The sequence below is a fragment of the Mugil cephalus genome, chromosome 12 (genome assembly GCF_022458985.1).
Source record: "Mugil cephalus isolate CIBA_MC_2020 chromosome 12, CIBA_Mcephalus_1.1, whole genome shotgun sequence".
NCBI lineage: Eukaryota > Metazoa > Chordata > Actinopteri > Mugiliformes > Mugilidae > Mugil > Mugil cephalus.
Window position 1 is genome coordinate 15,058,776 of NC_061781.1, and position 26,562 is coordinate 15,085,337.

Here is a 26,562-nt window from a genome sequence, read left to right on the forward strand (position 1 = left end):
CATCGTCCTCTTTGCCTTCAGGTCAAATCTCAAGACATCTTTGATGCCTGGGTGTCGAAGCTGCGTCATCACCGGCTTTATCGACAGAACGAGATTGTGCGGTCTCCCCGGGAGGCCACCATGCGGACGTTTCCTCCCTCAGCTGCCATAGAGTCTCCCCAGCCGGCCCCAACCGTGGTCCTTGAAGCCAAGGTGGGCTCCCTTAGAGTGAAATCAATAGAAAGACACCTCTGTTGATATTAGCTTAGGATAGCAGAAATACTGGAGGCAGCTCAGACTACAGCCTACGGGGAGTAGGCCGGAAGTGCAAGTGCTGAAATAATAATTTTTACGACCTGGTTCAACAAACAGTTGCCATTGGCTAATTATACTGATCGGCCACAACATTAAAACCACTGTCAAGAGAATAAAATAACATTGACCGTCTTGTGACATTACAATGTTCTGCTGGGAAACGCTTGGACCTGGCATTGAATGTTACTTAGACATGCAGTGACTCTCCATAATAGCAGCAGCCATCCCCGGCCTGACACACACACACACACAAAAATGGTTTAGGAACAACTTAAAAAGTGTGAAAAACAGCACAAAATGTTGACCTGACCTCCACATTCACCACATCCCAAACCGATCAAGCTTGATCAGGGTATCTGCCGGGTCTTAAAAAGTCTGAAAAAGTCTAAAAGCCAATTATTTGAATTTAAATTTTCTTATAATCTCATAAAATGTCTTAAATACGATCTTGAATGGTCTTAAAAATGTATTGACGTTACTTTTACGTAAACTAAATGTGAATTCATCAAGCACAACCAGCTAGCTAGTGTGCTGTGTGTGCGCCGCGTTGTGTTGGAGTGGAGCATAGCAGCGGGAAAAAGTTGACGGAACCCCACAGCATCACTTAAGTTTTCTTTGGCCAAGCTGTGCTAATAAAACACTTACTAACAAGTAAGTTACTAACGAGCTAACAGGCTAACTGCTCAGACATTGAGCTGAATATTATCCTTAACATTATAAGCTGTTGCCGTACAGTAACGCTGGTGATGCATTTAAAGCTGTGGTTGCTAGCAGCGCCGTGACTGAGCAGCGGCTAATCAGTTAACGCTGAGTTCTGAACAAATGTTAGTTCACAATAGAGAGGTTTCTTTTGTTCTTAAGTTAGGTCAAGCATTTTGTATTCCGATGCGTAATTCCGGACCTCCTTTTTGGTAGTGTGGATGTGAAATGGGTCGTAAGTTGTATTCATTATGGTCTTAAAAAAGTCTTAAATTTGACTTGTTGAAACCTGCGGAGACCCTGTTGATCCACTTAGGCCCCGCCCCTCAACCCACAGGACCATGTTTAGAGGCCTATACAATATCAAGAAGGCGGTCATAATGTTATGCCTGATTGGTGTATGTTGTATGTTCAAAGTTATGCTGGTGGTTAGTCAGAATCTATCACTGTAAAGATCAAAACATCTGAGAAGGTTGATCCATCTTTACGTCAGTATTAGAGCTAGACAGGATCTGTTCAAAAGTGACAACATTTACAAATCCGCCATCCCCTGGGCCAAACATTTTATTGTTTATTTATTGTGCATTGATTTTATACATCTTAAACTAACAAGATGTGACTTGTTAATTAAGGAGCTTCATTCCGACAGAGCCGGACGGCTTGCTCTTTCACTCTTTGCAGTCAGATTTTCTCCTCGGGCTCTCTGCAGCCTTCCATTATTTATTCAAGAACAGTATCTCATGGGTATCGAGAGGCTGCATCGTTGTGTTTTTAGTGGAATTGGGGATAGTGAGCCAGAATATCATCCGGAGGAGGACCTGTAAAATCCACTCAGCGTTCACAATAATAACAACAGACTTTATGGACGGACGTGATCGTGTCTGACTGCGCCGCTGTCATCGAACAGTTTCCGTATCACTCTTTAACGTGGTATGAAAAACTGGTTCCACTTTGCAGTGTTCCCAGTAGCCGTAGATATGTCCCCTGCATTGTGTGGCTAATTGTTAGACTAATGGATGCGGATTGCAGACAGATATCTGCCTAATGCAGTAAAACTGATTGGACAGGTAATTGTATCCAGGCCATTAGGATAACAAGTAGGCTTGTTTGTCTTAACTGCCTCCAGTGTTGGATGTCCCCGTCCCTGTCGGTGTGTTTGAAGTGTGTGTAAATGCGACGATGGTGCCAGAGCAGCTCCCCCTGGGAGCGGTGCTCCGTGCCACGTGGACACCATTAGAGGTAGGATTTGGATTGAGAGCATCTGGCTAAAGCTTGATGAGCTCTCCCAGAAGGACGGCATTAAATGGAAAACTCAAACACTGCTAGACTCAAAAGACTCAGCAAGAAGATGGTCAAGGGTTTCCTGCTAATACAAAAGCATGGACCGTCCCCGTCATTTTCCCTTCTCTCTGTCGTCAAAGGTATAATTTAATAGCCAAGCTCCTTCAAACTGTTGGCTCAGAGCTGGTAAGTGCTCCATTTTTAGCTGCTGAACAGATTCACTGCAGGTGGGTCAAGCGCCTCGGGTCAAGGACAGCAAAGATCTGTGAAGCATAAGGAAACCATTCAAGTGCCCGTGAGGGTTTTTGAAACAGAATAGTAATTAACTGTGATGAAGGTGTTTCTAAACCGTAGCTGTTATTTTTATCATTTAAAAATCTTTGCAATATTAGCAATGGCTCATTTAGGATGGTTAAATAATGTACACTCACTGGCCACTTTATTAGGTACACCTGTTCAGTTGCTTGTTAACACAAATAGCTAATCAGCTAATCACATGACTGCCATTCAACGCATTTAGGCATGTAGAGGTGATCAAGACGACTTGACTGATGTTCAAAGTGAGCATCAGAACAACGAGTTCACTGTACTCCAGTGGCCTCCACAGTCACCAGATCCCAATCCAGTAGAGCACCTTTGGGATATGGTGCACCTGTGGTAGTGAGTTTCAGTTGCCTCGTGGCCCGGTACCACATCAAAAATGACAATATCATCATCGGTATCCATTGTGCCGCTCCTAACAAGTTCAACAGCTCTGACATGAAGTCATTACAAAACAACCAATCTCACACCCTGTCTCCTCTCAGCTACCGCAGGCTAAGCCGAGCAGCCTGCCATGGCAGCCGCCGGCACCCAGCAGCGGCAGCAACAACAGCCTCCCCGCGTCCTATAGTAACGGACAGAGCAAGGTGGTTGCCTGGCTGCAGGAGTCAGAGGAGATGGACAAGTGCGCGGAGGGTGAGTGCAGTTTTTCTCCCGATCCTGCGAACAAATCTGATTTCACAAAGGAGTGGATTAAATCAGGCCGCCGGGCCTCGCAGATAAATCCTCCAGGGGTGGATCAGTGACTGTTTCGCGACGCATAAAGCTGAATGTGTTTGTGAGCGCGTGGGTGTGAATTTTTTATTTTCAGAACTCGCGCGTTGCCAGTCCAACCTGACCGAGCTCAGCCGCCTGTTGCAGAGTCTGGAGATTTTACAGAGGACGCAGTCGGCGCCCAACTTCATAGACATGCAGGTAAAACACGCGCATACGCGAAGATGCGCATGACACGAGCATATGCTGAACACCTGCTGCTGCTCTAACCGACCTGATTCATTGTTTAGTTTGCGTTACCATTTTGTTTTTTTTTGGCTGAGACACACTTTTGACAGCACATGATCCATATTGTGTGTGGTGTCCTTTTTTTTTTTTTTTTTAAATCATTTCACTGCTATGTGTGTGTTTGCTTTTTGTGTGTTGTGTTTGTCCTATTAACCACACTTTGCATATTCTGACCCACGTGTGCCGCAAAGACCAATTGCGTAGAGTTGTCAAAGAAAGAAAAGCGCTTGAACAGAAGATGGAGAACAAAAAGTGTCGGCAAAGATGCAAAATTCCAGCTTCAGGTACATGCTTCTCTTCAGACCTCTACTTACACACACACACAGAATCCGGGCTGGGATGTTTACATACACTATGTGCTATTCTGAGTAACTCTGACGCAGCTGAGTCTTCAGTCATTTTATAAATTAAAAATGACTGGTAAACTTTTAATGCTGTTACTACACATCTTTAGTTTTTAGCATCATTTGCATCCAGAAGCGGTAAGAATTGTGTGTCAGTGGTTGCAAAGACCCTGTTTTGATTTGTGAATGTCTCGTCAAAGGACAGAGACAAATTGTGATAATACACATACACAAGCAGAACAAATTAGTGTTTCCCCCTCTCTCTCTCCTCTCTTGGTTCATTTTTCTTTCTTGTTCTTTAGTCTGCAGCGGGCACTCAATTAGTGTTGTGTGTCATGGCCATACCTTTGGCTAATTGACCCTAATTTTGCATAATGTATTAATCCTGCTGAAATAACTGCCTGTGCTTCCATGTGCCTTTATGGACTTAATTAAACTACCCCTGAACTGTTATGTACCAGATTATTGATAAAAAAAATTAATGGTCTTCCTTTTGGTCACATTTCCAGAAAAGCAAGACAGAGCGGAGGACTGAACAGAATGAAAATACGTTTTTGTGCCATTAAGGCCAGGGAGAATAAAAACAGACGAAGGCAATTTATTCAATATGAAATTAGCTGATATTTCTGTTTTCTGTATTTATTTACATTTGTATTACTTTCCCTGTTGATTTACTCTCCCACTGAAATGTCTGTTTTAGTATTTATAAAAGCATTTTTGCTTGGATGTCAGCAGACACTTATTATTTCCAGGGGACTAAAACAAAAATGTGCTGCTGCTGCTCCTCGGTGTGTCAGTCTTGGAAGAGTGTGAACTGTGCAGTTGTGATGTAACATTCAGAGCTAACTTCTGTGTGTCCTGTTGAGCCGCCGTTCCCGGTCCTCAGTAATGGCGCTGGCTGTCACACGCCACACATCAGCACCGTCCTGCCTCTTTGCTGATTGACAGTGGTCTTGTACGGATGTGATCTCTCTCCAGGTCCCTCTTTCTGCCAGCATGTCGCCTGTCCGCCTCCACTCCTCCAACCCCAACCTGTGTGCGGAGCTGGCCGACTTTCAGCCCCCGGTTTCCCGCTTGACGGACAGCGTGGAGTGCGCGAGCGACTACATTAAACTTCAGGAGGAATTTTGCACCATTGCCCAGAAAGGTAACCAGGAATCGTATTTGACTGAGCTGAGATCTTATTCTCAGTGTATAGTCACAGTGGGAACTTCACATTATATGTCTTAGTTATGAAATCTTTATGAACAGTTGGGTGGAAGTCGCAGGATGAGAAATCGAGACCTCGAATGGTCACAGGTTTCTAACGAAAGCCCAGGTTGAAAAGAGATTTTGAAACATATGCTCACTTCCATGACATTTTTCACGCAGTTTTAACCTACGCTCCACACTTGAAGTGTCAATCTAAGCCTCCTGCACACAATAGGACCTGCCCCTAATACTGCTGAGCCAAGTATGAGGCCGTTTATTACACGCTGACTGTGTCAGGTTACGGGAGCCTTTTCAGTCCCCAGGTAAATTCCCAGAGGCATGTTGCAATATTAGCAGAGGAGAAGCTAATAGCGCAGCTCGCTACCATCAGGCAACTACTGAGGCCAAAATGGCCTAATGTTGAATGCAGAATAATGATGTTTATTTATAATTTGCACTAGGCCGAGTTTAATATAGAACACATATAGTAGGTAGGGGGTCCCTACTTAATCCCTCCATCAGTTTGGGGCTCCTTGGCCTGAAAAACGTTGAAGATCCCTAGTTTAAGTGTTGGCATTTAAGGTTGGCAGACTTTTCTTTTTTTTTTTTATTATTTGCTTTGAAAATTGAATCTTGAGTGTTTGGGTTTTATCCTGGCAGTCGAACAAAACAAACTGTTTCACGATAGACGACGTATTTTTCATTATTTAAAGACTTTCTTTGACTAAACAATCTTTCAGTCTGAAAAATAATGAAAAGCTCAAGCTGCAGCTTTTAGTTATAATTCTCAAAACAATCAGTTCAATCATTCACACAGCGAAGTGTTTAATTTGGCCTCTGGCAGGGCATCACTCATTGGAGGCATTTAGGTAATCAACCAGCATATCACAGCCACCTTTAGAGTGAGCAAAGAAAATGATCCTATCCTCCTATTCACTTCCTTAATATGCTGCTGTCCAGTTAAACTAATGTCCACTTTTATACTGTCATCCTGTGACACGACTCCCCTTTTAGTGAAGAGTTAACAGTGGTTTTCTGGAATGTTTTTCATGATGATAAATAGACAACATTTGCTAGAGAAATCTTTAATTATTTCTCATGTTTGATTCATGTTTGGTCACCCTGGCTAAGTTAGTGCACACCATGTAACAAATTAAATAAAAAAAAAACACAAGTTCAGTAAAGCGGACTGTGGCAGCACTTGAAAATATGTGTGAAAGTGCAGAGCGATGCGTCGACTGTGCTGTTTTGAGAAAACTATGACTGAAAGTGAGAATTTCACGTTGTCCTCCGAGGGTGAAGATTTTCCATTCAGACGGGAAGTAGCCGAGGAAGATTTTGAAGTGGTGCACAGTCGAGTAAAAGCCTCTTTTCCTTTGTGTCGCTCCACAGTGCACTCTCTGCTGAAGTCGGCCTTCAACACCGTGGCCATAGAGAAAGAAAAGATCAAACAGATCCTGTCTGAGCAGGAACAGTCAGACCAGTCCACTCAGATCAACTCTCTCAGGAAGTCTCTGTCACAGGTAATGAGCCGTTTTCCAGCCACTCCACACGATGCCTCTTTCCTCCTCCTCCTCCTCCTCCTCCTCCTGTTAGTTAAATTGTTCGTCAGACATATCTCACTGCTCATATTGTAAAGGCTAATTATGATGCAATTCTAACATATCATAATCTGCACTGACCGGGCAAATTGCTGCAGTAATTTGACCGATGTGTCTTCAAAGCTTAGCTCATTTAGCAGCCGTCGTGTTGCGAGATGCGCTCGTGTCGACGAGCTGTTTGCATGAAAAGCACGAGCTACAGTTTATTTCCAAACAGTCACAGTAATCACAATTAAAAAGGATGATGTGTGGAGATGAGAGTCAGAGGCAAGTGAGTCGTGAAAGTCTTTTTCCCATATTAATTGGCGAGCGGGAGAAATGTGCAGTGCAGTTCATTAACTCCTCTCCTTGGGGCTGTCTCTCTGCACTGTGATTTAATTGGGCCGCTCCTCTGCTAACAGTTGACACTGCTTCAATGAAATGTTTCACTTGCTGCTTTATCTCCGTTCTGTTCCTAATTCCCAACGCTTGCGTGACGTGACGCTTCTCACAAGCGGGAGGTCAGGTTTTTTGTCACAAAGCTCTGCAGGAGGTTGATAATCAGGAGTTGTGGTCTCTATAGCGACGGGTGCCGTTTGGTCCCAGCAGGACACCACAGGGGGATATATAATAACTTTATTTATTTTGTCTCGTGTAATATATGCATGCAGTTAAACTTACAGCTGCGAACGCTCATATGGAGAACAAACCGTACGTTGTGGTTAGTCGATTATTCACTAAGCTCAACCCCAATTTTGGGAGTTTATCACCTAATTTGTTTGAAACGTATGGTACAGAAGTTGGTGATTAGAGATAACCAAAACAGTGAGGTGAAGATACTGAACTTCTCCATGAGGCTGACTGTGCATAACTCGCGGCTAATTCACAAACAGTCCCAAGCGAGGAGTCCCACTTATTTTTTTGTTTTTTTTATCACGTGCAACTTAACGTTGTTGCACCAGGCCGTGCACACGTGTGTTTTTCTTGCAAAGGTGGATGTTTTAACCGAGGCGTCCGTCGGCCTAGTTTTTCAGCCCCCGAGGTGACCGCTCAGCAGTAAACCTTTACAGGGCTCCAGACTGACTTGGCCCCTTCACTGAAAGTTGTGCAAGAAGGAAATTTAGGAGCACAGTTTAATTTCACCTGCAACACAGTTATTCACATTTCTTGACTTTTTCAAAATGAAATAAACAAAACGCATATCAACACATGCAGGTCACATGAATGAGTAACAGATAGAATAGTAGTATTCCCCTGGTCCCTGCCACAGCCAGTTTAAATCAGGTTTAGGTAATCATCCAAAATAAAATTAAATATTTTATAAGTAAATATTTTTTTGTGCATCGCAACCAGAAACTTCTCATTTTAATTAATGCTCATTCCAGCTGTGTAGGTGATTGTCTTTGGATGTGAACACACTGTACGGCCTCATTTGAGAGCGTTTTTGTTGTTGCTGCCTTCTCAGGCCCTGTCCCAAAACGCAGAACTTCGAACTCGACTCAACCGCATCCACTCCGAATCAGTCCTCAACGAACAAGTTGTCAGTGTGAACATTATCTCCACACCTGACGAGGTGGGTCACTGCTGTCAGTCGCTGTCACTGGCCGAGCTAATTTCTCATTCTGTGATGATGATGAAGCAGCAGCAGCTTCCCGAGGCTGCTCAGGTCGTCGCGGCCGTGTGCTTCCTGCGTTTGTCGCTTGCATTATTGATTCCAGTCCTTATAGATTGATGGTCTTCCCTGTACGGCCTGGCATGCGAGCTTAAAGCATCATTATTCTATGCAGAACCTGACATCAAGGTTAATGGAAAAAAATGACTAATTAGAAACGGATGGGAGCTTGCCCTTTGGCAAGGATACACGTGCTGCAAAATGAAGTCTCTGCTGTCTTCTGATGCTGTTTTGTGTTTGTCCGGGTGTGTGTTTTCGCTTCCTAGACCTGTCGTCATAGCAAGAAACAGTGAACGTCTCTTGTCTGTGCTTGTGTTTGCCTGCAGGCCGGGGAACAGATGGGGATCCCTCTGACTCAGCAGGCCTCTAATGAGAGCCGACTCTCCATGTCAGAGTCTGTCTCTGAGTTCTTTGATGCCCAGGAAGTGCTTCTGTCAGCCAGCTCGTCGGAGAACGAGGTAAAGCGGGGCAGCTGAAGGTCGGCTGTTTGGGGCTACAAGGATCGGGTTGTAATGGATCGAAGGGTGGAGGGGAGAGGGGGGGTCAAAGTGACGCTGCATCTGGAAAGCCAGAAAAACAGAGTTCATAAGCAATTAATGAGGGCAGAAACATTTATTTATTTATTTTAAAGAGTAATGTGTCACTTGAAACAACCAGTTTAACTCCCACAAACCAAATGTACTGTGTAAGGTCTCCACAGAGCTTTTAACCATTGTAGTTCCCCAGACTTGCATTGATCCACGTTGACAGATTACTCACCAAGCAAATACATCTTCCCCCTTTATCCAGTAGCTCCAGTGCCAGGTCCATTCATATCGCTGCTGGCCAAAGCCTTACCAGCTGCTGGCGGCCACTCTGATGATGGCGTCAGTGGCCTCGTTGCTTCGGCTATATATAAAGAATGAAAATGCTGCAGTGTCTCGTGATTACTGCAGTCAGTGGGACAGATCGCCGGCGACTGCTGCAGTTTGTTAGCCAGTGGCGAACTGCAGCGACTCTACGCCGAGTCCCTCTGCTGTTCTGATCAGTTGCCGCCCGGCTGTGCTCTGCTGCACTGACTCACTCCTCTCTGTACCTGTTCCCCCTCGCAGGGCTCAGACGATGAGTCATACGTCAGCGACGTGAGTGATAACATTTCCGAGGACAACGCCAGTGTGACCGATAACGTCTCGAGACAAAGTAGGTCCAATCCTGCACCGTCACAAGCGTCTGTGCTACTGTGCAGGGGGGAAAGAAAAAAAAAAAAAAAACTCATCCAAAATTAATAAAGCAGAGGATTTCTCTCAGTGCATCAGCTGTGCTTCCTCTACAGCGACACACACACACGCAGAGGCACACACTTGTGGCGGCAAGCTCGTTTATCAGTGTTGCCAGGGCGGTTGACTTTGCAGTGTTGCTCCGTGCCAAGGGCTTTTCTCAGGCCTTATGAAAGCTATCTGTGTGAGGCTGGATGGGATCTCCCCCCTCCATCTTTGTCACACACTACACGCGGAAAAAGAGAGGGTGGACCATATAGCACAGCACGGACATGAAAATGCTCCTCTAGTCTGAAAGTTTCAACAAGAGCTGGAAGCAACGACTGAGAATGAAAGAAAGCATTGAAAAGTACATGCTTCCTTCTATTGTAATTTTAATATATTTGCACTGTAACATGGCAATAATGATGTGTCTCAGTCAGTATCAGTAGACATTATACAAATTTCCACATCACACCTTTATTCCAGTCTCCTTACACTCACACCACTCTGATCGCTTTTTAGACTATGTCACTGACATTGTCATCATGCACAGAATATAAGCCTGGTCCTACTTGACTGATCTTTAATTGCCACTGTATCTTTTATTGATATTACTGTTTACTATTGGCTATTTTACTCTCATCTAGTTATTGCAGCTCTTAATGACTCCTTTGTCTCGCAAAGGAAATCCAAAGAGATCCCTCTAAACAAGAAATTCTAAAGAAAAACCTGAAGATGACACTATGTAAAACAATGTCGCATTGCAAGAAGGAGGCAAACATTTCACACAGTCTGAAGGGATAAACCCGCGTACTGTTTTCTGCGTAATAATAATGAGTTTAATGGTTCAATCCATCGTGTTTCTGTTTAATCTACCGTTTACTTTTGCAGAAGGAATTTCTCTTTTCTTAATAATGATTAAACAATAATTTCTCATTGTCCTCAGATAATCTTCTGCTAATCTATTCATTGTTGAAGCTTCCCTGTTGTTCCCCGCTCGATTAGATTTGCTGTAAATTTGTTGATTTCAATATAGCACCACACTTAAAAATATCCTTTTTTTTTACAGTGGCCAATGGAGATTTTGCCGGCAGCGCCTTCCGTAACGGGCGGCGCACCTGCCTGCCGGCGCCCTGTCCAGACACCAGCAACATCAACCTCTGGAACATCTTGAGGAACAACATCGGCAAGGACCTGTCCAAAGTGTCCATGCCTGTGGAGCTCAACGAGCCCCTCAACACCCTGCAGCGTATGTGTGAAGAGCTGGAGTACAGCGAGCTGCTGGACAAGGCCGCTGAGACCGAGGACCCGTTTGAGCGAATGGTAACGTAGCTGCCGGCTACAGATGCCGTGTTGTGTTAAATGTTTATCAGTTCAGAGCATTTGTGACCCTTCACTGAGCGTTTACGCTGTTTTTTTCTTCTGTAAAGTAAAGGAGTTGGATTTCAGACACACACGTTAAAATCCGGCTATATTGAAGTAAATTTTTCCGTGTGTGAGGTCACGCTGCAAAGTCACAAAAAAAAAAAAGGTCTGTCACTAAAAGGCGCGTCGGTGGCGGATCCTCCTATTTTTATCTGTCTACTGTCCCTCTGACAGTGTTCGATGCATACTAATGATTGGATTATTCGCGGCTGTTCTTTTGAGCCACCTAATCCCCTCTTCTTCTTTTTTATGTTGCTTTGACTCTGGCAGGTTCTCGTCGCTGCTTTCGCTGTCTCAGGCTACTCATCCACATATTACAGAGCAGGAAGTAAGCCATTCAACCCGCTGCTCGGAGAGACTTACGAATGTATTCGAGAAGACAAGGGCTTCTGTTTTTTCTCAGAGCAGGTAAATATTCAGTACTCTCATGTATACTATATAAAGCCATGAGCCAATACATTGAAAATTCACTGATGGGCAGTAAGTAAATAACACTGATCATCTCGACAGTTTAATGTTCTGCTGGGAAACTTTGGGATCTGGCATTCATGTGAATGTTACTTAGACACGTACCACCCACCTAGACCAGACCAGACCAGACCAGACCAGACACCCCCACCCCCACAGCAATGAGCAGGATGCAGCCTGAAAAAGGCACTAAATCAAGGTTTAAGAACGACTAAAAAACATGAAAAATAACACGACCCGACCTCCAAATTCAACATCCTGTTACCAGACACCACAGGACACTCAGATGTTCATTCAGTCGCTGATGTGACTGATTTTTGCTGGGGAAAGTGTGTCTAGACTCTGTTCGCTGGGAGCAGGCTACATGGCTGGTTGTAGGACTATCCTATTTCTTTCCTTGTATCGGGCAACCTCATTGACTATGTATCTAAATCAAAGCTAAAACAAAGACTGGACCTGATTGGGATTTCTTGAAGACTCATTTAAGTGTTTTTTTCAATTATAGAATATGAAATGAACAGTTGTCACTGTTTTAGTCGAGTTTACATACATTTATTGAATACATGGACTGCTTTTCTTACCCACTGTGGGGTTCCCATCCCTTAGATTTGCTGAATGAAACATGTTTTGATTGATCAAGTAACTGTTTCTTCTCTAAAGTGTAAAGAAAATTGTGAAAAACGCTACATTACAGCTAAATCCGTTTCCGTGCGCATATATGCCAGAGAGAAAACCAACCAAATCTTCACAGCAACTTATCAATTATCAAATGTGTCGCTTGAAAAACAACAGCTGTTTTTGATGTGATGTTTTCTCAAAGGTGAGCCACCACCCTCCCGTCTCCGCCTGCCACTGTGAGTCTAAGAACTTCACCTTCTGGCAAGGTAGGTTCCCTGGCTAATTAGAGAGAGCTTTTCCTCATGGGAGCAGCAGACATGAGGCAGTAGGACTCAATTAGGATTCTTGGAATAAACCTAGACTCTATTTGCTTTACTGTGAGATGAAAAAAATGCAAACTTGATGTTTTTTTTTTTTTTTGCAGATGTGAGATGGAAAAACAAATTCTGGGGAAAATCAATGGAGATTTTACCAATCGGAACCGTAAATCTCATGCTCCCGAGGTAACTTCCGCCCCGCTGCTTTATGATGAAACCTAAAACCAAACATTTGCATGCGCCAGTCCAGCCATTTATTCCTCTCAGTTGCCGTTCATGTCACTGGGTTTAATTACCATCCCACTGATTTTAATTGCATGCATGTCAAGATCCAAATTATAATAATAACCTAAAAATGTCTTATTTGAAAAACACATACACTAAGTGGTCATTAAATCAAGAAAAACTAATGCACCATTTGAGATAAAATACACAAAAATTTAATGGATGTTGTTTTATATCGTCATAAATATTTTCTTGATGCATCGCAGGAAACGCTTCTCAGTTGGTTAATTAAGAAATGTGGTAATATAAATAGAGCACATTTTATATCTGCTGAACTTCCTATATTCTGTTAGGTTGATCTGTGAAACCGTGATACTTCTTTTACCTTTTTATCTTCTTAAGTATGGATTTGCATAATGTACAAACACAGCCCAGGGGTGTGCATTGATGTCACTGGCGCCCAGGGCCACGCCCCCCTTAGTGGCAAAAACGTGGTGAAATGTATCAGTAACCACGGAGAGACCGAGAAAAATGTGGATTATCAGATCAAATTAAGAATAATTGGACTCAACAATGATCCAAACGAACTAATATGGATTTGGAAAAGTGGACTAGCCTCGATTTCAGTTAGTTTGAGGTCATTCCAGTTACGTAAAGTGTAGCTAAGAGCTTTACTGAGAAGTAACGTTAAAGGATGACGAGGAGTGATCGTAAATATTCCGTTTATTGGTTTAGTGTTATTTATTGTTGGAACTGAAATAGTCACTGTCGGCCGTGAATACACCAAAACATCGTATTTGGCAGCACTCCAGGACGTAACTTAAGAAGCAACTCCATCCAAAAATACAGCGTAAATTGATATTACCTGACACTGAATGAGAGCCACAACACCAGCTTTCAGTGCCTGGATTCCAGTTGTTGCTTAGTAATGCAGCGATCCATTTACTTCTCTTTTCTTTGGCACTCGGAGATATCTGCAAAAATACATCTCCGACTGCTTTTCAACTCTGTTGGTTCAGTCAGTCGCACAACAGCTGTTCCCCGTGTTTTAAATTCATTTTAATTCAGATGCTATTAAAGCCTATGATTCAAACTAATGCTGCTAATCTCCACGCTCAACTGTCACTTTTTGCCACTCAGTGGCCGTAACCATGGCGACTTAGCTTGCTGTGATGTCATGTGCATACTCTCTATATAAAGAGGAGGCTGCCTGATCAAACTACATCTTTATTGTCTGTCACCGTCAAACAATATGTAAGACTGAAAAAGGAGTTCCAGCACATCGAGCTGATCCCCTGTTGCTTTGCCTCTCCAGGTTTGGAGATCACTATGAATGGAATAAAGTCACCACCTGCGTTCACAACATCCTCAGTGGTCGACGGTGGATCGAACACTACGGGGAGATCACCATCAGAAACACAAAGAGCAGCGCCTGCCTCTGCAAACTCACCTTTGTCAAAGTAAAGTCGTTCGATTCAATCACGCGTTCCTAGCTGTGACTTGTATAGTTTATCATTTAAGCTGATGGTGCAGTTTGTGTGTCTCGTAGGGAAACTACTGGAGTTCGAATGTCAATGAGGTTCAAGGGTTTGTCATGGATCAAGAGGGCAAAGTGATCCACAGACTTTTTGGAAAATGGCACGAGGGCCTTTACTGCGGCGTCCCACCTTCTGCTAAATGCGTCTGGAGGCCAGGTACTGTGGGCGTCAGCTCTTTGCCCGTTCTCACAGCTGGACTTTTCAAACTAAAAACTGACCTTGTTCCTCGTCAGGCTCCATGCCCACGGACTATGAGCTCTACTACGGCTTCACCAGGTTCGCCATTGAACTGAACGAGCTCTGCCCTGAGCTCAAAGACGTGTTGCCGCGCACAGATGCCCGATTCAGGCCGGATCAAAGGTAACAGCATCACCTCCTGACAGTTCAGAGTTACAGATTTCTCACAAATTAAGTCCAGTTATGGTGAAGTCACTCTGCTTAAAGTAATAATAGTTGAGATAATCTAATTAATTCTCAGAATGTTTCGTTGCTGTTTGCTGCTCTTTGTTTGTTTTCATGCATGCCTTAACTGAGACCTAACTGATTGTCCGGCTCATGCAGGCATCTGGAAGAAGGGAACTTGGACATGGCGTCCTCGGAGAAGCAGCGCATCGAGGACATGCAGAGGGCCAGGAGGAAGTGGAACGAGGAGAACAACATCAAACAGGAGCCGCGCTTCTTCAAGTAAGGGAACCAGATATGGTGTAGAATTAAACTCATCTGTCAATAACACTAAACCGTATATTTTATTTATAATATAACACATCAGGGAATGGACACGGGTCTTCTGAGGGTGTCCTGTGGTGTCTGGTAACAGCATGTTGTTAGTGGGGATCTTTAAGTCCTATGGGTTGAGAGGAATGGGAGTGTGGGGAGTGTTGTTGCCATGGGGTGGGGGTTTCTGGTCTATGTTTAGGTGTTCACACCAATGCAGTTGAAAAGTTTCCTATCAGTGTATATATGATGTTAAAAAGGAGATGAAATGCAGTAAACAAAAAAAAAAACGTAACGAAGCCCAAAGACAATGAAGTACACAGACCATTGTGTGTGACTATTGTGTGACTATGTATAGAAAAAAGAAATATTATTTGTATAGCGCCTTTCACCACAAGGCAATTCAGAGCAACTCACGCAGACCGCATAAAAGATTAACCAAGAAAATAAAAACAAAAAATGTGTTTAGGAGACCTGAATAAGCCAGCAGCAATAACACCGTCTCCAGCGCGGTGGAAAGAGTACGCAGCCGTTAAACTACATGCATTTTTGCTCTTCAAACGGACAAACAAACTGCATTTTCCAGAGTGAATAAATATCTAAACGGTAGCGGAAGTGGTAAAACTAATAATAATTTTAAAAAAGCGGCAGTACGGATTGTAACGTCAGGATCTGCTCTGTCGTCTTTCTCTTTCTAAATGTCACTTAAAGTGTGTTAGAATATTAACTATACTTATTGTATGTTTTCATTTCTTCATTTTTTTCAGGAAAGTGGTTGATTCCAATCACAGGGAGAGGTGGGTCTCCAACAACACCTACTGGGAGCTCCGCAAAAACCCCGGCTTCATCAACATGGAGCCCACCGCCAGCCTGTGGTAGCACACGGACGCCTGTGTCCATCACCGCAGACAGACAGGGAGGCCGTTACCTATGCACAATACGGTGTTAAGAGAAAAACATGTCGGCGATACAACATCCGCGTGCTTGGATACGAACGACTGCAGAGCCGAGGACTGGCCCCACGCCCGGTGACCCGCCTCCCCGCCTCCCCGCCTCCCCCCGCCCCCATCGAGGTCATCCACCCATGTTAGGATCACCTTCATCGTGCTTGTCGAAGCTGGGTTGTCAGGGCAACAATCTTAACACCGCCCCTATGTAGATCTCTCCTCAGCTCTTTTGACTTCAGACTTTGTCCTTGCCTTAAAAAGACACCCGTACAAGTCACACGGTTAGGCGCCTTTTTAGTTGAAGCCATTTAATTTTCCAACTGCAGTTTGGTTAGACTAGTCTATGGAGTAGACGTTTTGATTACCTATGTGCATGTTTAGAGAGCAGCTTTCACTGGCATAAAGCCGTATTTACTATATCATCGATTATTGTAGAGAAAAAAAAAAAAAAAAAAGAGGTATTTTTATAAAAATATCCTGGACTTGGAGAGAATTATGAGAAGTGGCAGATTTTTATTTATTTTTGCCTTTTAATACTGTCGAGTCTGTGAGATAGCAGTACTCTCTCCTGGGAAACAGCTCATTTAAAATTAATCCGGGCCGCAGCGCCGAGTCCATAAGATGGCATTTTTAATGAGGCATTTTCAAAGAGGCTGAACACGCGGTGGCAAGCAGGAGTAAGATTTCGACGTGGATCTGTCGCTGGCGTGGTGTAAATAGAGGGACGACCTCGGCCCCACCAGCCCTCCCCTCGCCCCGCTGTCTAAATTTAAACAGTGCTACATGAGGTCGGCTCCTCAGAAACAGCTCCCTCTGCGTGGAGGGAGCATATGCTCGGTCCGTCTTGCAGATGTCGGTTTTCGGTGACGTAATAGACTCCGAGACAGATTGTACAGATTGAAAACAAAAAAGAACATTTAGAGATAAAAAAAAAAAAAAAGTCCCACGTGTCCATTACATCCCTCAACAACCACAGAGCCAGAGCATGTCAATAAATCAAAAATATTGAATTAAAAAAAAAAAGTGTCCTTTTATGTCAAGAATAGTGATGGATCCCCATCACAGTTTACCAAAAGAAAAATGCTCAAATGTGGAAGATTATTTATATTGTATTATATCATTTCTAATGCTGTAAAAATGTCGTAACTAGTACCAGCAAATGTTTGGTATCCTTCTTGATAAATTCCCTGCATTATTAATGAATCATCAAATTGCTTTGTCTTCTAAATAATTAATTAACAGTGATTTCAGCTCTCCATCTTCATCAGCCATCAGTCCTCGACAAAACACCAGAGACACCTACAGGTCGTCCTGTGAACGTGCAGGAATGCGAAGAAGCGCTTTGCTTTTTTTTCATTTTTTTTTATTTTTTCGTTTTAAATGTTTACAGGTTTGAGGCAAACTCATACAACTACGGTAACAATTATGCTGTACAAGTATTTAAGCTGATTCCCCAGAGAATTTACTGCTGTGTCGTGGGCTTCTGCAAAGCACCTGTTACTTATTTAAAGTTTGTATATTTATTGCAAAGCAGATTAGCTTTAACGTTTTAACCACTTTTTTTTTCCCCAGAATAAGAAAATATAAATGGGGCCTTTTGAAATCAACCCCAACACACACACACACACACAGTCACCTATTGTCCAGAGAGCACATTTAAGTTGATTCCCTTCATTCACGACTGCAAGAGAGTGAAAATAAAATAGTGGAAACTGTGTGAAGCAAACCCATCACTTGTGCGTGCGTGCGCACTGTTCACATGGTACTGTAGATTACAAACCAAAAAGATAGTACTGCTTTGCATCCGGTTTTAATAGACGTGTGTGCATTTTATCCCCCCTCCCCTCCGCCCGTCACAAACTAAACGCTACAACTTGTCAGTTTCACTTGCTGTGCCTTAATGCATTTATTAATGCCTCACAAACACATGACTGATGAGACTCCCATGCCAAGAAGAAGGTATGCCACTAACAAAGTCCACACCATCCTCCGCCTGCCTACAGAGGAGTAAGTAGACAGGATTTAGCCGAATATTTTAAAGGACATTTCTTTGGCTTTAAATGGAGTAGAAGAGTTTTATCCGACTGTAAAATGCTTGCAGGGTTTTAAAGACGTGCCGCGCTGCTCTGCTACGCCAGCATCACATCTCGGTGATCACTATAAATACAGCACATTTAGACGAAGGGGCACTACGGCAAAAAAAAAAAAAAAAAAAAGCTGATTTCTTTTTTCCTCTTGCGCCGGCGAGAGGCTTTGCGTAGTGTTTGGTGTTATAGAGTCAGAATGTAGTGGGGGGAAAACAAACAAACAGACAAGATAAAAAATTATAGTAAAAATGAAAATCATCCATCGTTCTACCTGCATGTCTAGACAACTTAGCTTGCCAATGAATGTTGCAGATGCCTTATAAGGAAGGAGTTTTTGTTTTCTCAATTAGACACTTTTATTATTTTATTTTTGTTTTGGTTTTGTTTTGGACTGACATGTATCATGAAGCACTATGTCGGCTCGGTTTCGTTCAGATCTATTTCCCAATGGGTACCTTCTGAAGTGCAATTTTAACAAAGTACATATCTTTCCATGAACACTGTACACTGCTGCTACATAGTGCTTGTTCTAATAAAACTGCAAAACTCAACCTACGAGGACTGTGATTTATAAAAGAAATGATTAAATGTAAAAAAAAAAAAAAAAAAAAAAATGTTGAGGAGTCCAGTTAAGAAAATCCAAAGATGCTCTGTTTGCAGTGACTTAGGTCAGGAGTCTTCAACGTTTTTCAGGCCACTGACCCCCAAACTGGTGGAGAGATTATATAAACTGGATGAAGGGATATATTAAACTCTGCCTTGTGCTGTTTATAAATATACAGTATTATTATCATTTTACATTCAATATTAAGCTATCCCATATCCCTTTACTAAAATATACTGGAGTCATGTTAATGTGTATTAAAAGAAATTTAAATTTGTGAGGGAAATTTTGAAAAATATATAAAATAAATGCCCAATCAACCAAAGATTTTGCGACCCCCTGCAGTGCCTCTGCCGACCCCCTAGAGGTCACGAACCCCCTTTTGAAGACCTATGATTTATAACAACTGAGATGCCACGACTGCATATTCTTTGTCTTTTTTGATTTAATCTCAAACAAGCTTCAGCTTCAAGAGGAAAAATACTTCAGTCACAACTAATCACATAACTCCGGTAAACTTAATAATTAAAGCCTCTCATAAAAGTGTTTTTCCCTGGATGTCTGAGCTCTAGAGTTCAGGATGTGCACATAAGAGCCAATCACAATCCGCAATGCAACTTCTTAAAGTAAGACCTCCAGTTCACAAACTGTTAATTATGGAGCTGGAGCCATCTCGGGTCCAGCAGTTTAATTTGTAATAACGGTTCCCGACCACCCCATAATTCAAAGTCCAATATTGGCTCGGCTAATTAAAGCAGCTAAATGCCCCACTATGTTCTCTGAGTGTCTGTTTGGAGATGAGCAGGTACCGCAAAGTTTTTTTTTTTTTTTTATGACATTTTTTAGCTGAAAACAGCAATGTGAGTGAACTGCGACCGAACCAGAGCAGTAAATTTACAGGCAATGCAGCTAAAAAATGAGCTGAAACTATCTTTAGTGCTCCATAAACGCAGGAGCCAAATGTTGAACAGGAGAGACCTCATTCACAGTAATCTTTTGTTTATTAAATCCATACAAATGTGATTATGTTCAACAAAATGTGCCAGAAATCTCAATTCCTTCTCAAAAATAACAAAACATCCATTTGGTTTCATTAAAAGCAATAAATGGGCAGATGGGCACGTCCTTCCTCCGTCTCTTCATTTTTAAAGCGCACAAATCAATGCCGCGCCGGCTCTGATGTAATTGGCTTTGCACTAATGCCGCAGGACGCGCTGCTACAACAAATCGGGTCATGTGGCCATTCAGAAACGCCGCTACGCCTCGTAAAAAGGCACCGCAGCGACCGCCTCTCTCCGGCTACGCTACACTTGCACAACCATTAACACACAAGGACACACGTCATCGTCTTCGCATTTATTTTCTGAATTGATACAGACGGTGCTGCTGCTAGTGTTCTCCACCAGGGCCCAGCTCACACAGCAAGGGGACACCGGTCAGTCGTTTTTATTAAGTACATCACAGGTTTCACTTCTAAAGGCACGCTGCAAAAAGGAGCGTGAGGACAGATGAGGCAGGAGTGCGAAGAATCTGAAGGGTGATGGGTACCGGCTGATGACAGCATGGAAATGGAGAAAAATACATTTTGTTCTAGGTTAAAATTGCAGGCCCCTCTCAGCAGATCACTCCAGAGAATATGAACACTCACTAGTCTTTTCATGAGTTACACAAGTGAAAGAAAATCTTAGCCTTTGTTGCGCTGACAACAAAATATCAGTCAATGGGCTAGGCTAAAAAAACGGAAATATTTCTGTGCGTAATTCAACACAGATTAACAGCACCACAGGTTGCATCCTTTAACATTATCATACAGTTGAATCACCACTTTTCCTTCATTGTTTCAACATAGATTGAAGAGGAGAACAGTCATGAATGGAGATTTAGTGCTGCCTTATTAGAGTCAGTGCATTCATTTTCACAAGTGTACCTAATGAAGTGGCCAGTGAGCGTGTGTAGAAATAAAAAAATAAATAAATATAAAAATAAGCCAAATGACTTAAACCTTAAACTAAAGCAACACCATAAAAACACGTAAAAAGCAAAGAGAGAGAATAAAACGATACATTAGTGCTTTATGATAAATCCTATAACTTCATGTGCACATTTGCATTTCTTTAAATATCCAAATGACAAAATATAACTCTGACGGCATTTGTAAATTTACAGGCACGTCCACACAAATGCGGATAAAAGCTGCATGACTCAAGCCGATGCACCTCCAGTTAACGTGGAGCTTTGTGATGAGCGCAAGCTACAAAAATATACCTGGGCGGTCACACCGCAGGAAGACCTCATAGTGACTGGGCATCAGCTGATGTGACGTGACGCTGCGTGAGTGAACGCGCCCGCATGACGGCGCTTATTTGATGGAGGCCATGATCTTGACGTACTGGAGGGCGCTGTGTGCCGCGTCGTTGTGAGCGTTGCCGCAGGAGATGCCCGTGCCGTGGCACACGGTGACGGGGCAGGTGGACAGCTCCGCCAGGCACTGGTACTGGCCGTTCACCGTCAGCTCGTCTGTCAAACAGTCAGCGACACATATTTTGTAGCAGTGGGACGATTGTACTCCTCCCCGCCACAGACGGATGTTCCCGCCCCTTGAATAGTCCTACAGCTCAGCCCTGTTTTTCGTAGTCGTTACGGTTTGTTTGTACATTGTATTTTCATTTAGCCTGGGAGTGATGGACAGAAGACTTGAGTCATGCTCATTTTCATTCAGAATTTAAAGTTTGTATTAATAAGGGCAGGAAGTATAAGTGTAGTACTCATCATGTGTTTTACATTCTGTATTTTCAGTAGAATTATTACTAGAAATCAGCTTTCGGTTTTGTAAATTCCTGCCAAATATTATTGACCTTAATTCCATTTATAGACGCAATAAAACGGAAAAACATCCACAGGGTTGAATGCATCATGACAACTGAGGCTAATTTAGGACAAACTTATAATTTGTCCCGTACATGAGTGTGGCTTCTTGTGACTACTGCCTTTCTTCTTTCTGAAAGATATTTTAATTGTCCACTGGTGTCTTTCTACTGTACCATGAAGCTGCCATGACACTATACTGTCATCCATAAAGTATATTTAACCTCTTCTCATGAAATGATTGTGATAAGGTGATTTCTATAGATGGGTATGAAAAGAGGAATGTGTCAGAAAACTGTATTATTCCAACTTTATGGGCAACGGTGTAAAGGTCCCTATGAGAGCCAAGATGTCCAAACTATATTCATCCATTAAATTTCAGGCTGAAGGTCCCTATGTGTCTGTACAACACTTACTTACTGACCAAATACCAATAAACTAAATGAAGATATAATAATAGCAGAACTGCAGCTAGGCTGAATAGATCAAAGCTGCTGCGCCGTTAAATATAATGATACTGCCGAGCTGTTGAATCTATAGTTTCAGCTATAGCTGCAGCTGTATGTGCTCCACAGATGGATTTCCTCCTTTGCATCTTTTTCTCGCACTTCTCTAAGCACCCTTCGAGCAACAGAGGAGGAAAAAAATAAAATAAAAAAACGGGTGCAGTTAAGGAACATTCTCCCCAAACTGATGTGAATAAATGAAGCTGGGAGCTTTTAACTGGATGGACAGCAGCCACTATCAATACATAGAAAGAAACTCACATGTGATGTGGACTTACCAATATCGAAGTATGTGACCTCAAAGCCTTGCTCTTTGGAAAGGTCCAACATCAGCTGAATGTAATCTGTGTTGGGAATGCTCAGCGGGTTTCTTCTCAGTAGAGATATCTTCTCTGCTGACGAGTTCCTCAAGTTCTCAAATCGGACGCTTGGTTTGGGACTCTGAAAAATACAAATCGTTACGAAAAGACTCGTCTTCAAGTTATTCCTGAGTCGAAGCTGCAGCTCGGAAATGCTCGACGCACCCACGTGATTTCAGCGCTCCCCGACAGACTCCGAAGCTTCGCCACCATTTTTTCCGCCGCTGCCTTTTTTGCTGCTTTTTTCGAGTTTCCTACAGCTGTCAAAACCAGAGACAACGATCAGAAACAGGACAATTGTAGACACCTTAAACGACGTCGAAAAAATCCTCACCCTTTTCCGCTAGTGACTCCATTCGACATGTAACGGTGAACTCTCTCTTGTGCGGTGGACCAGCCTCCATTAAAACCGAGTACTCAGGAAGACGCCATCCTCTCTGCAGCGCCAGCTCCTGGAAGGGACAGACACAGAAGAGGAAATAATGAAGGCAAGAAATAACAATTTTAGAGTCTAATATTAATACAGATCAGTCTATTGCTGAATGCCACCTTCAAATACAACCACATCTCTCACAGATACAACATATGCAACGACAACACATGAAAGCACACAGTGGCAGCCATGAGCGACGTACCTGCAGAATGCCCACAGGGTTGGGAGAGCTGTTTGTTTCCCCTGCTACACCGTTACTGTCTGGGTTCACAGGAACATTCCTGTTGACAACCACATCAACACATGTCAAAGTACTGCCACTGAAACGGATAAAAAGAACAATCACTGCAGGTTGTCAGAAGACTACTGTGCTATGACAAAATTATGAAGGAGTTTCTAATAATGATATTGGTCAGCTTTGATTGTCGGATCAGTTGCGACTCATCGCTCAGATCAGGCAGGTTTAAACTAGACTTTGGGCTGCAACTAACAACGATTTCATGACTGATTAATGGGACAAATACAACATGTAACCTCTATGTGGTACACAGTTATATGTTATTGTTTCAGCTCTACTCACACTATTCCAACGTCTATGTTCAGAATGTTCAGGGCAGCCTCTGCAGCCTGGTGTTTGGCCGCCTTTTTACTGGGACCCTGACCTGTAACAAAAGCGTTATAGAAAACTTTAACTCTGCAGCTACAGAACAAAAACTATAAAGAAAATGCTACATTTTTATATCTGCCTAGAAAGTCTGGAAGCCGACATGTTTAGTTACTACAATTATTCCAGAAACTAAATGTTAAATTTTACAAGCAAGGACAAGCAGAAACAATCTATTTATTTATTTATTCATTCATTTTTTGCCTTTTTGCTTTTACTAGAACCTACTGTTGCTGAAAGATGTTCAATACAGATGGTTATTTCTCTTCACCTCAACACTGAGAGCTTTGCAAATGCTGCTCATCCTCTTCTCTGGACCTGCACTGTTCTATGCCTGAAGTGAGACCCCTTTGTTAAAAAACAACAGAGCAGAAGTGACAAATGAATAACTAGGCGCAGGCTGGAGTAGTCGTTCTGAGTTACCACTTTGTGATTTTAAACTCAAATGAAAGGCTTCAGTAAGCGACAGGCGGCTATCGGCGCAGCGCGGGTGGCACTGCGGCGTACCTGTGCAGCACACGTCTCCGATCGTCACCCTGAAGATGAAGCTGGGCTGGTGAGCCTCTCCTTCGGCCCTCTCCATCAGGTACACTGGGATGTTGCCACTTTTGGTGCCATATTCGTGCAGGACTTGTATCGGCGTCTTCCCAGGACTGGCCCTCTGTGATTCATGCATGTCCAACCTGCGTGAGTTTCAAAAGCATAAACAAACACTGACACGGGATCATAATAAGCGCGCTAAGCTGAGGAGAGTCTGGAGAGTGGAGATAATGGCGTGATATTTATACTCTTTGCTATTTACTATTAGACATATGAAGCGGCCGATCATGTGGCTTATATAGGATAAGAGGAAAATACAAAACAGCGAAATAAATCACAATTAAAAATTACTGTTGACAACTTTAAATGCAACATCTGTTTGCCATTCACTACTTTTTTTCACAATTCAATGCTTTTTGTATATATGCCAATGCTTGTATATTGTTTATTCTATTCTATTTATTATTTATTCTTATTCTTATTTTTCTGCCCGTATGTATGTTGTTGCAAACTGCAATTTCCCCATTGTAGGACAAATAAAGGTTTTTGTAATTCCAATTGCACTAGTTTGACATAAACAACGCTGCTCTACTTAAAAAGTTAAGACACAAATGTCATATTTAATGTTTGTCACCCATCAAAGATTAAATAGCCGTAATACGAGTATCAGTGAGTCAATTAATAGATATAAAGACACAAATCAGTTGAAAATAATAATTTTTAGGGTTAAATATGACTTAATAAGGCCCATGCTGACCCGTAATGCTCTACATTGATAATTATACGTATTATTCGCATATTTAAATGCATGTCACAACATGTTAATGACGATATTAAATGTTATTAATGAAGCCAGTGATGATAAAAACACTGACCTCGTCTCCGCGGTTGTTTTCGCTGCTGGTGGCTGATATCCTTCTTGAGACATGACTACGGTCCTAAATGAAAAGGGATTAAATACCAACCCCGAGACGCACTGAGCATCTAGATGTGGTTAAATGTACAATATGAGGCGATATGTGAACGTTGACAGGCCTCCATTGAGAGCCCGGCCAGAGGAAAACAAACTGTTATCAACATCCGGGTCAACGAAGAAGAACTGGTCAAGAGAATGATTACCGCCCCCTGCCGGCGACGGTGGGTGATTCACCGCCTTATTCAACTATTTCAACTCTGTAGCTTACATTATAGATATTTCTTTTTCTTCAGAAATTGCGAAACTTCTACTATCTATAACCCACATTCTAGTAGTCAGTATGGATTTCAGAGAGATGTGTGTGACCTTGAAATTAAAATGTTTGAACTGGAATCAAATAATTTCCTCCAGATGCATTCTCTTTAAAATTGTACAAAGCCCTTTGGGAAGATATTAAGGAAATGTTGTTTCATGTTTTTTGAGGACTTTTCACAAACAAGACCCTGGTGCCGATGTGAAGCGTGTCAGTACTTTATCGAAATTATGAAGAAACGTAAAGGAAATTACTTTTACTTTTACATTTTTATGTATTCGTTTTGAGGCAGGACAAACGCTCCATCACCCATTAGATATGTATGTAATGATCCAGAGTTTGTTCAGAGGTTTGTCAAAACTGATACTGGCCTGTGTGACAATTTGACATTTTGAAGTTTTGTGAACTTGGGAAGATTTGGCTAAGTTTGGGCGGTAAATAAAAGCAGAAATCTTTAATTAACTTCCACAATGAAAACCTTGTCGTGTCAGTTATAAATGTGATTGACATTACTCTTGATGCTTTGTTTGTAGCCAAAAATCTTCAGGGTAGAGAGCCAGTGTAAAATTGTGTAAATTTGACCAACACAAAAACAATCTTCCACGCTCTTCTATTTAACTTGGTCTTAAATTTAAGGCCAGCTGAGTTGCAGGAAGTTGCCCTGCGCAGGTCAAATAAAGGATGAACTTCTTATAGAGTGATGCCGTCATCCATGAGAAACAGAAACTAGCTAGCATTGCACAGTTGCCACTTCCTCCCCTTTCTGAAGGTCAGACTTAATACAGACTTAATATAACTCAAAGTAAACACACACACACACACACACACACACACACACAAATACATATATATATATGATTAAACAATGATATGCTTAATTAGAAGTGCAGACTCATTTTCAACTTTAATTCAACTCCCTCTAGTGGCCAGACGACAACAATGACAGCAGCTTTCATCAGGAGATAAACCCTTTCTGGGAGGAAGGCATCACACAACTCTACTGTAAAGAATAAACTTCACAAGCACAAATACAGCGAGCTCAGATGATGCTGAGACCAACATCTTCACTTCCTGTGTCTTGTTCATTATTGTTATTAAATGTGGGCTTTTCCACTGGAGAGCAAAGGGAGTTGCTCTACTGTGGGCTGTGGAATCTGTTGTTATGACGTAAAATTTCTGTTTTCCTGCAAAATGCCATTAAATTGAAATAGGCCAGTGTGAGAGAAAGTGTGCAAAGACGCACCCTTCAGTTGTGTGTAGCTAATGTGTGAAGTTGTATTTTTAATTGTACACCCAAATATAGAGAAATTACACCAAAAATATGAGCAGAAAATATTCCTATTTGAAATATATATTTATATACATGTCTGTGTCCGTCCTAGATTCTCTTCTAAACTCTGA

The 26,562-nt window shown here is 42.4% G+C and overlaps 2 protein-coding genes across 6 annotated transcripts in view; one reads left to right on the forward strand and one right to left on the reverse strand.

Moving 5' to 3' along the window:
• osbpl6 (oxysterol binding protein-like 6) overlaps positions 1–18,512 on the forward strand; it is a 36,752-nt gene extending 18,240 nt beyond the window's left edge. The window contains exons 6-23 of one of the 3 annotated variants that reach the window (XM_047600848.1): positions 22–192; positions 3,081–3,231; positions 3,407–3,510; positions 3,789–3,881; positions 4,920–5,088; positions 6,525–6,655; positions 8,178–8,285; positions 8,711–8,842; positions 9,476–9,563; positions 10,692–10,945; positions 11,318–11,455; positions 12,336–12,399; positions 12,558–12,636; positions 13,991–14,135; positions 14,225–14,369; positions 14,447–14,573; positions 14,775–14,897; positions 15,695–18,512. In XM_047600848.1, coding sequence (XP_047456804.1) covers positions 22–192; positions 3,081–3,231; positions 3,407–3,510; positions 3,789–3,881; positions 4,920–5,088; positions 6,525–6,655; positions 8,178–8,285; positions 8,711–8,842; positions 9,476–9,563; positions 10,692–10,945; positions 11,318–11,455; positions 12,336–12,399; positions 12,558–12,636; positions 13,991–14,135; positions 14,225–14,369; positions 14,447–14,573; positions 14,775–14,897; positions 15,695–15,806 — 2,334 coding nt within the window. In that variant the 3' untranslated portion in view covers positions 15,807–18,512. The remainder of the gene's footprint in view (positions 1–21; positions 193–3,080; positions 3,232–3,406; positions 3,511–3,788; positions 3,882–4,919; positions 5,089–6,524; positions 6,656–8,177; positions 8,286–8,710; positions 8,843–9,475; positions 9,564–10,691; positions 10,946–11,317; positions 11,456–12,335; positions 12,400–12,557; positions 12,637–13,990; positions 14,136–14,224; positions 14,370–14,446; positions 14,574–14,774; positions 14,898–15,694) is intronic. The other 2 variants (XM_047600850.1, XM_047600849.1) reach the window with 2 other exon arrangements.
• A 1,496-nt stretch (positions 18,513–20,008) lies between these two features.
• On the reverse strand, positions 20,009–25,005 carry prkra (protein kinase, interferon-inducible double stranded RNA dependent activator). Of its 3 annotated transcripts, XR_007113851.1 has the most exons (9): positions 24,808–25,005; positions 23,900–24,075; positions 23,309–23,390; positions 22,931–23,048; positions 22,630–22,747; positions 22,461–22,555; positions 22,215–22,377; positions 20,831–21,082; positions 20,009–20,116 (listed from the first exon to the last, which is right to left on the reverse strand). XR_007113851.1 is itself a non-coding variant. In XM_047600853.1 (8 exons), exons 1-8 carry the CDS (start codon positions 24,858–24,860, stop codon positions 20,925–20,927), a joined length of 924 nt encoding a protein of 307 aa, XP_047456809.1. In that variant the 5' UTR covers positions 24,861–25,005; the 3' UTR covers positions 20,009–20,924. The 3 variants fall into 3 exon arrangements, 2 of the variants coding, with proteins under 2 accessions (XP_047456809.1, XP_047456807.1); XM_047600853.1 differs by having other exon boundaries at positions 20,009–21,082; positions 22,931–23,009; XM_047600851.1 differs by having other exon boundaries at positions 20,009–21,082.
• Between the last annotated feature and the right edge of the window lie 1,557 nt (positions 25,006–26,562).

Coding starts and splice junctions, on each gene's coding strand:
- prkra (XM_047600851.1), bottom strand. CDS start 24,860: ATGTCTCAAGAAGGATATCAGCCACCAGCAGCGAAAACAACCGCGGAG. Junction 23,049..23,308: donor AACATAGACGTTGGAATAGT/GTGAGTAGAGCT, acceptor TATCCGTTTCAG/TGGCAGTACTTTGACATGTG. Junction 21,083..22,214: donor GGTCACATACTTCGATATTG/GTAAGTCCACAT, acceptor ACTGTTTGACAG/ACGAGCTGACGGTGAACGGC.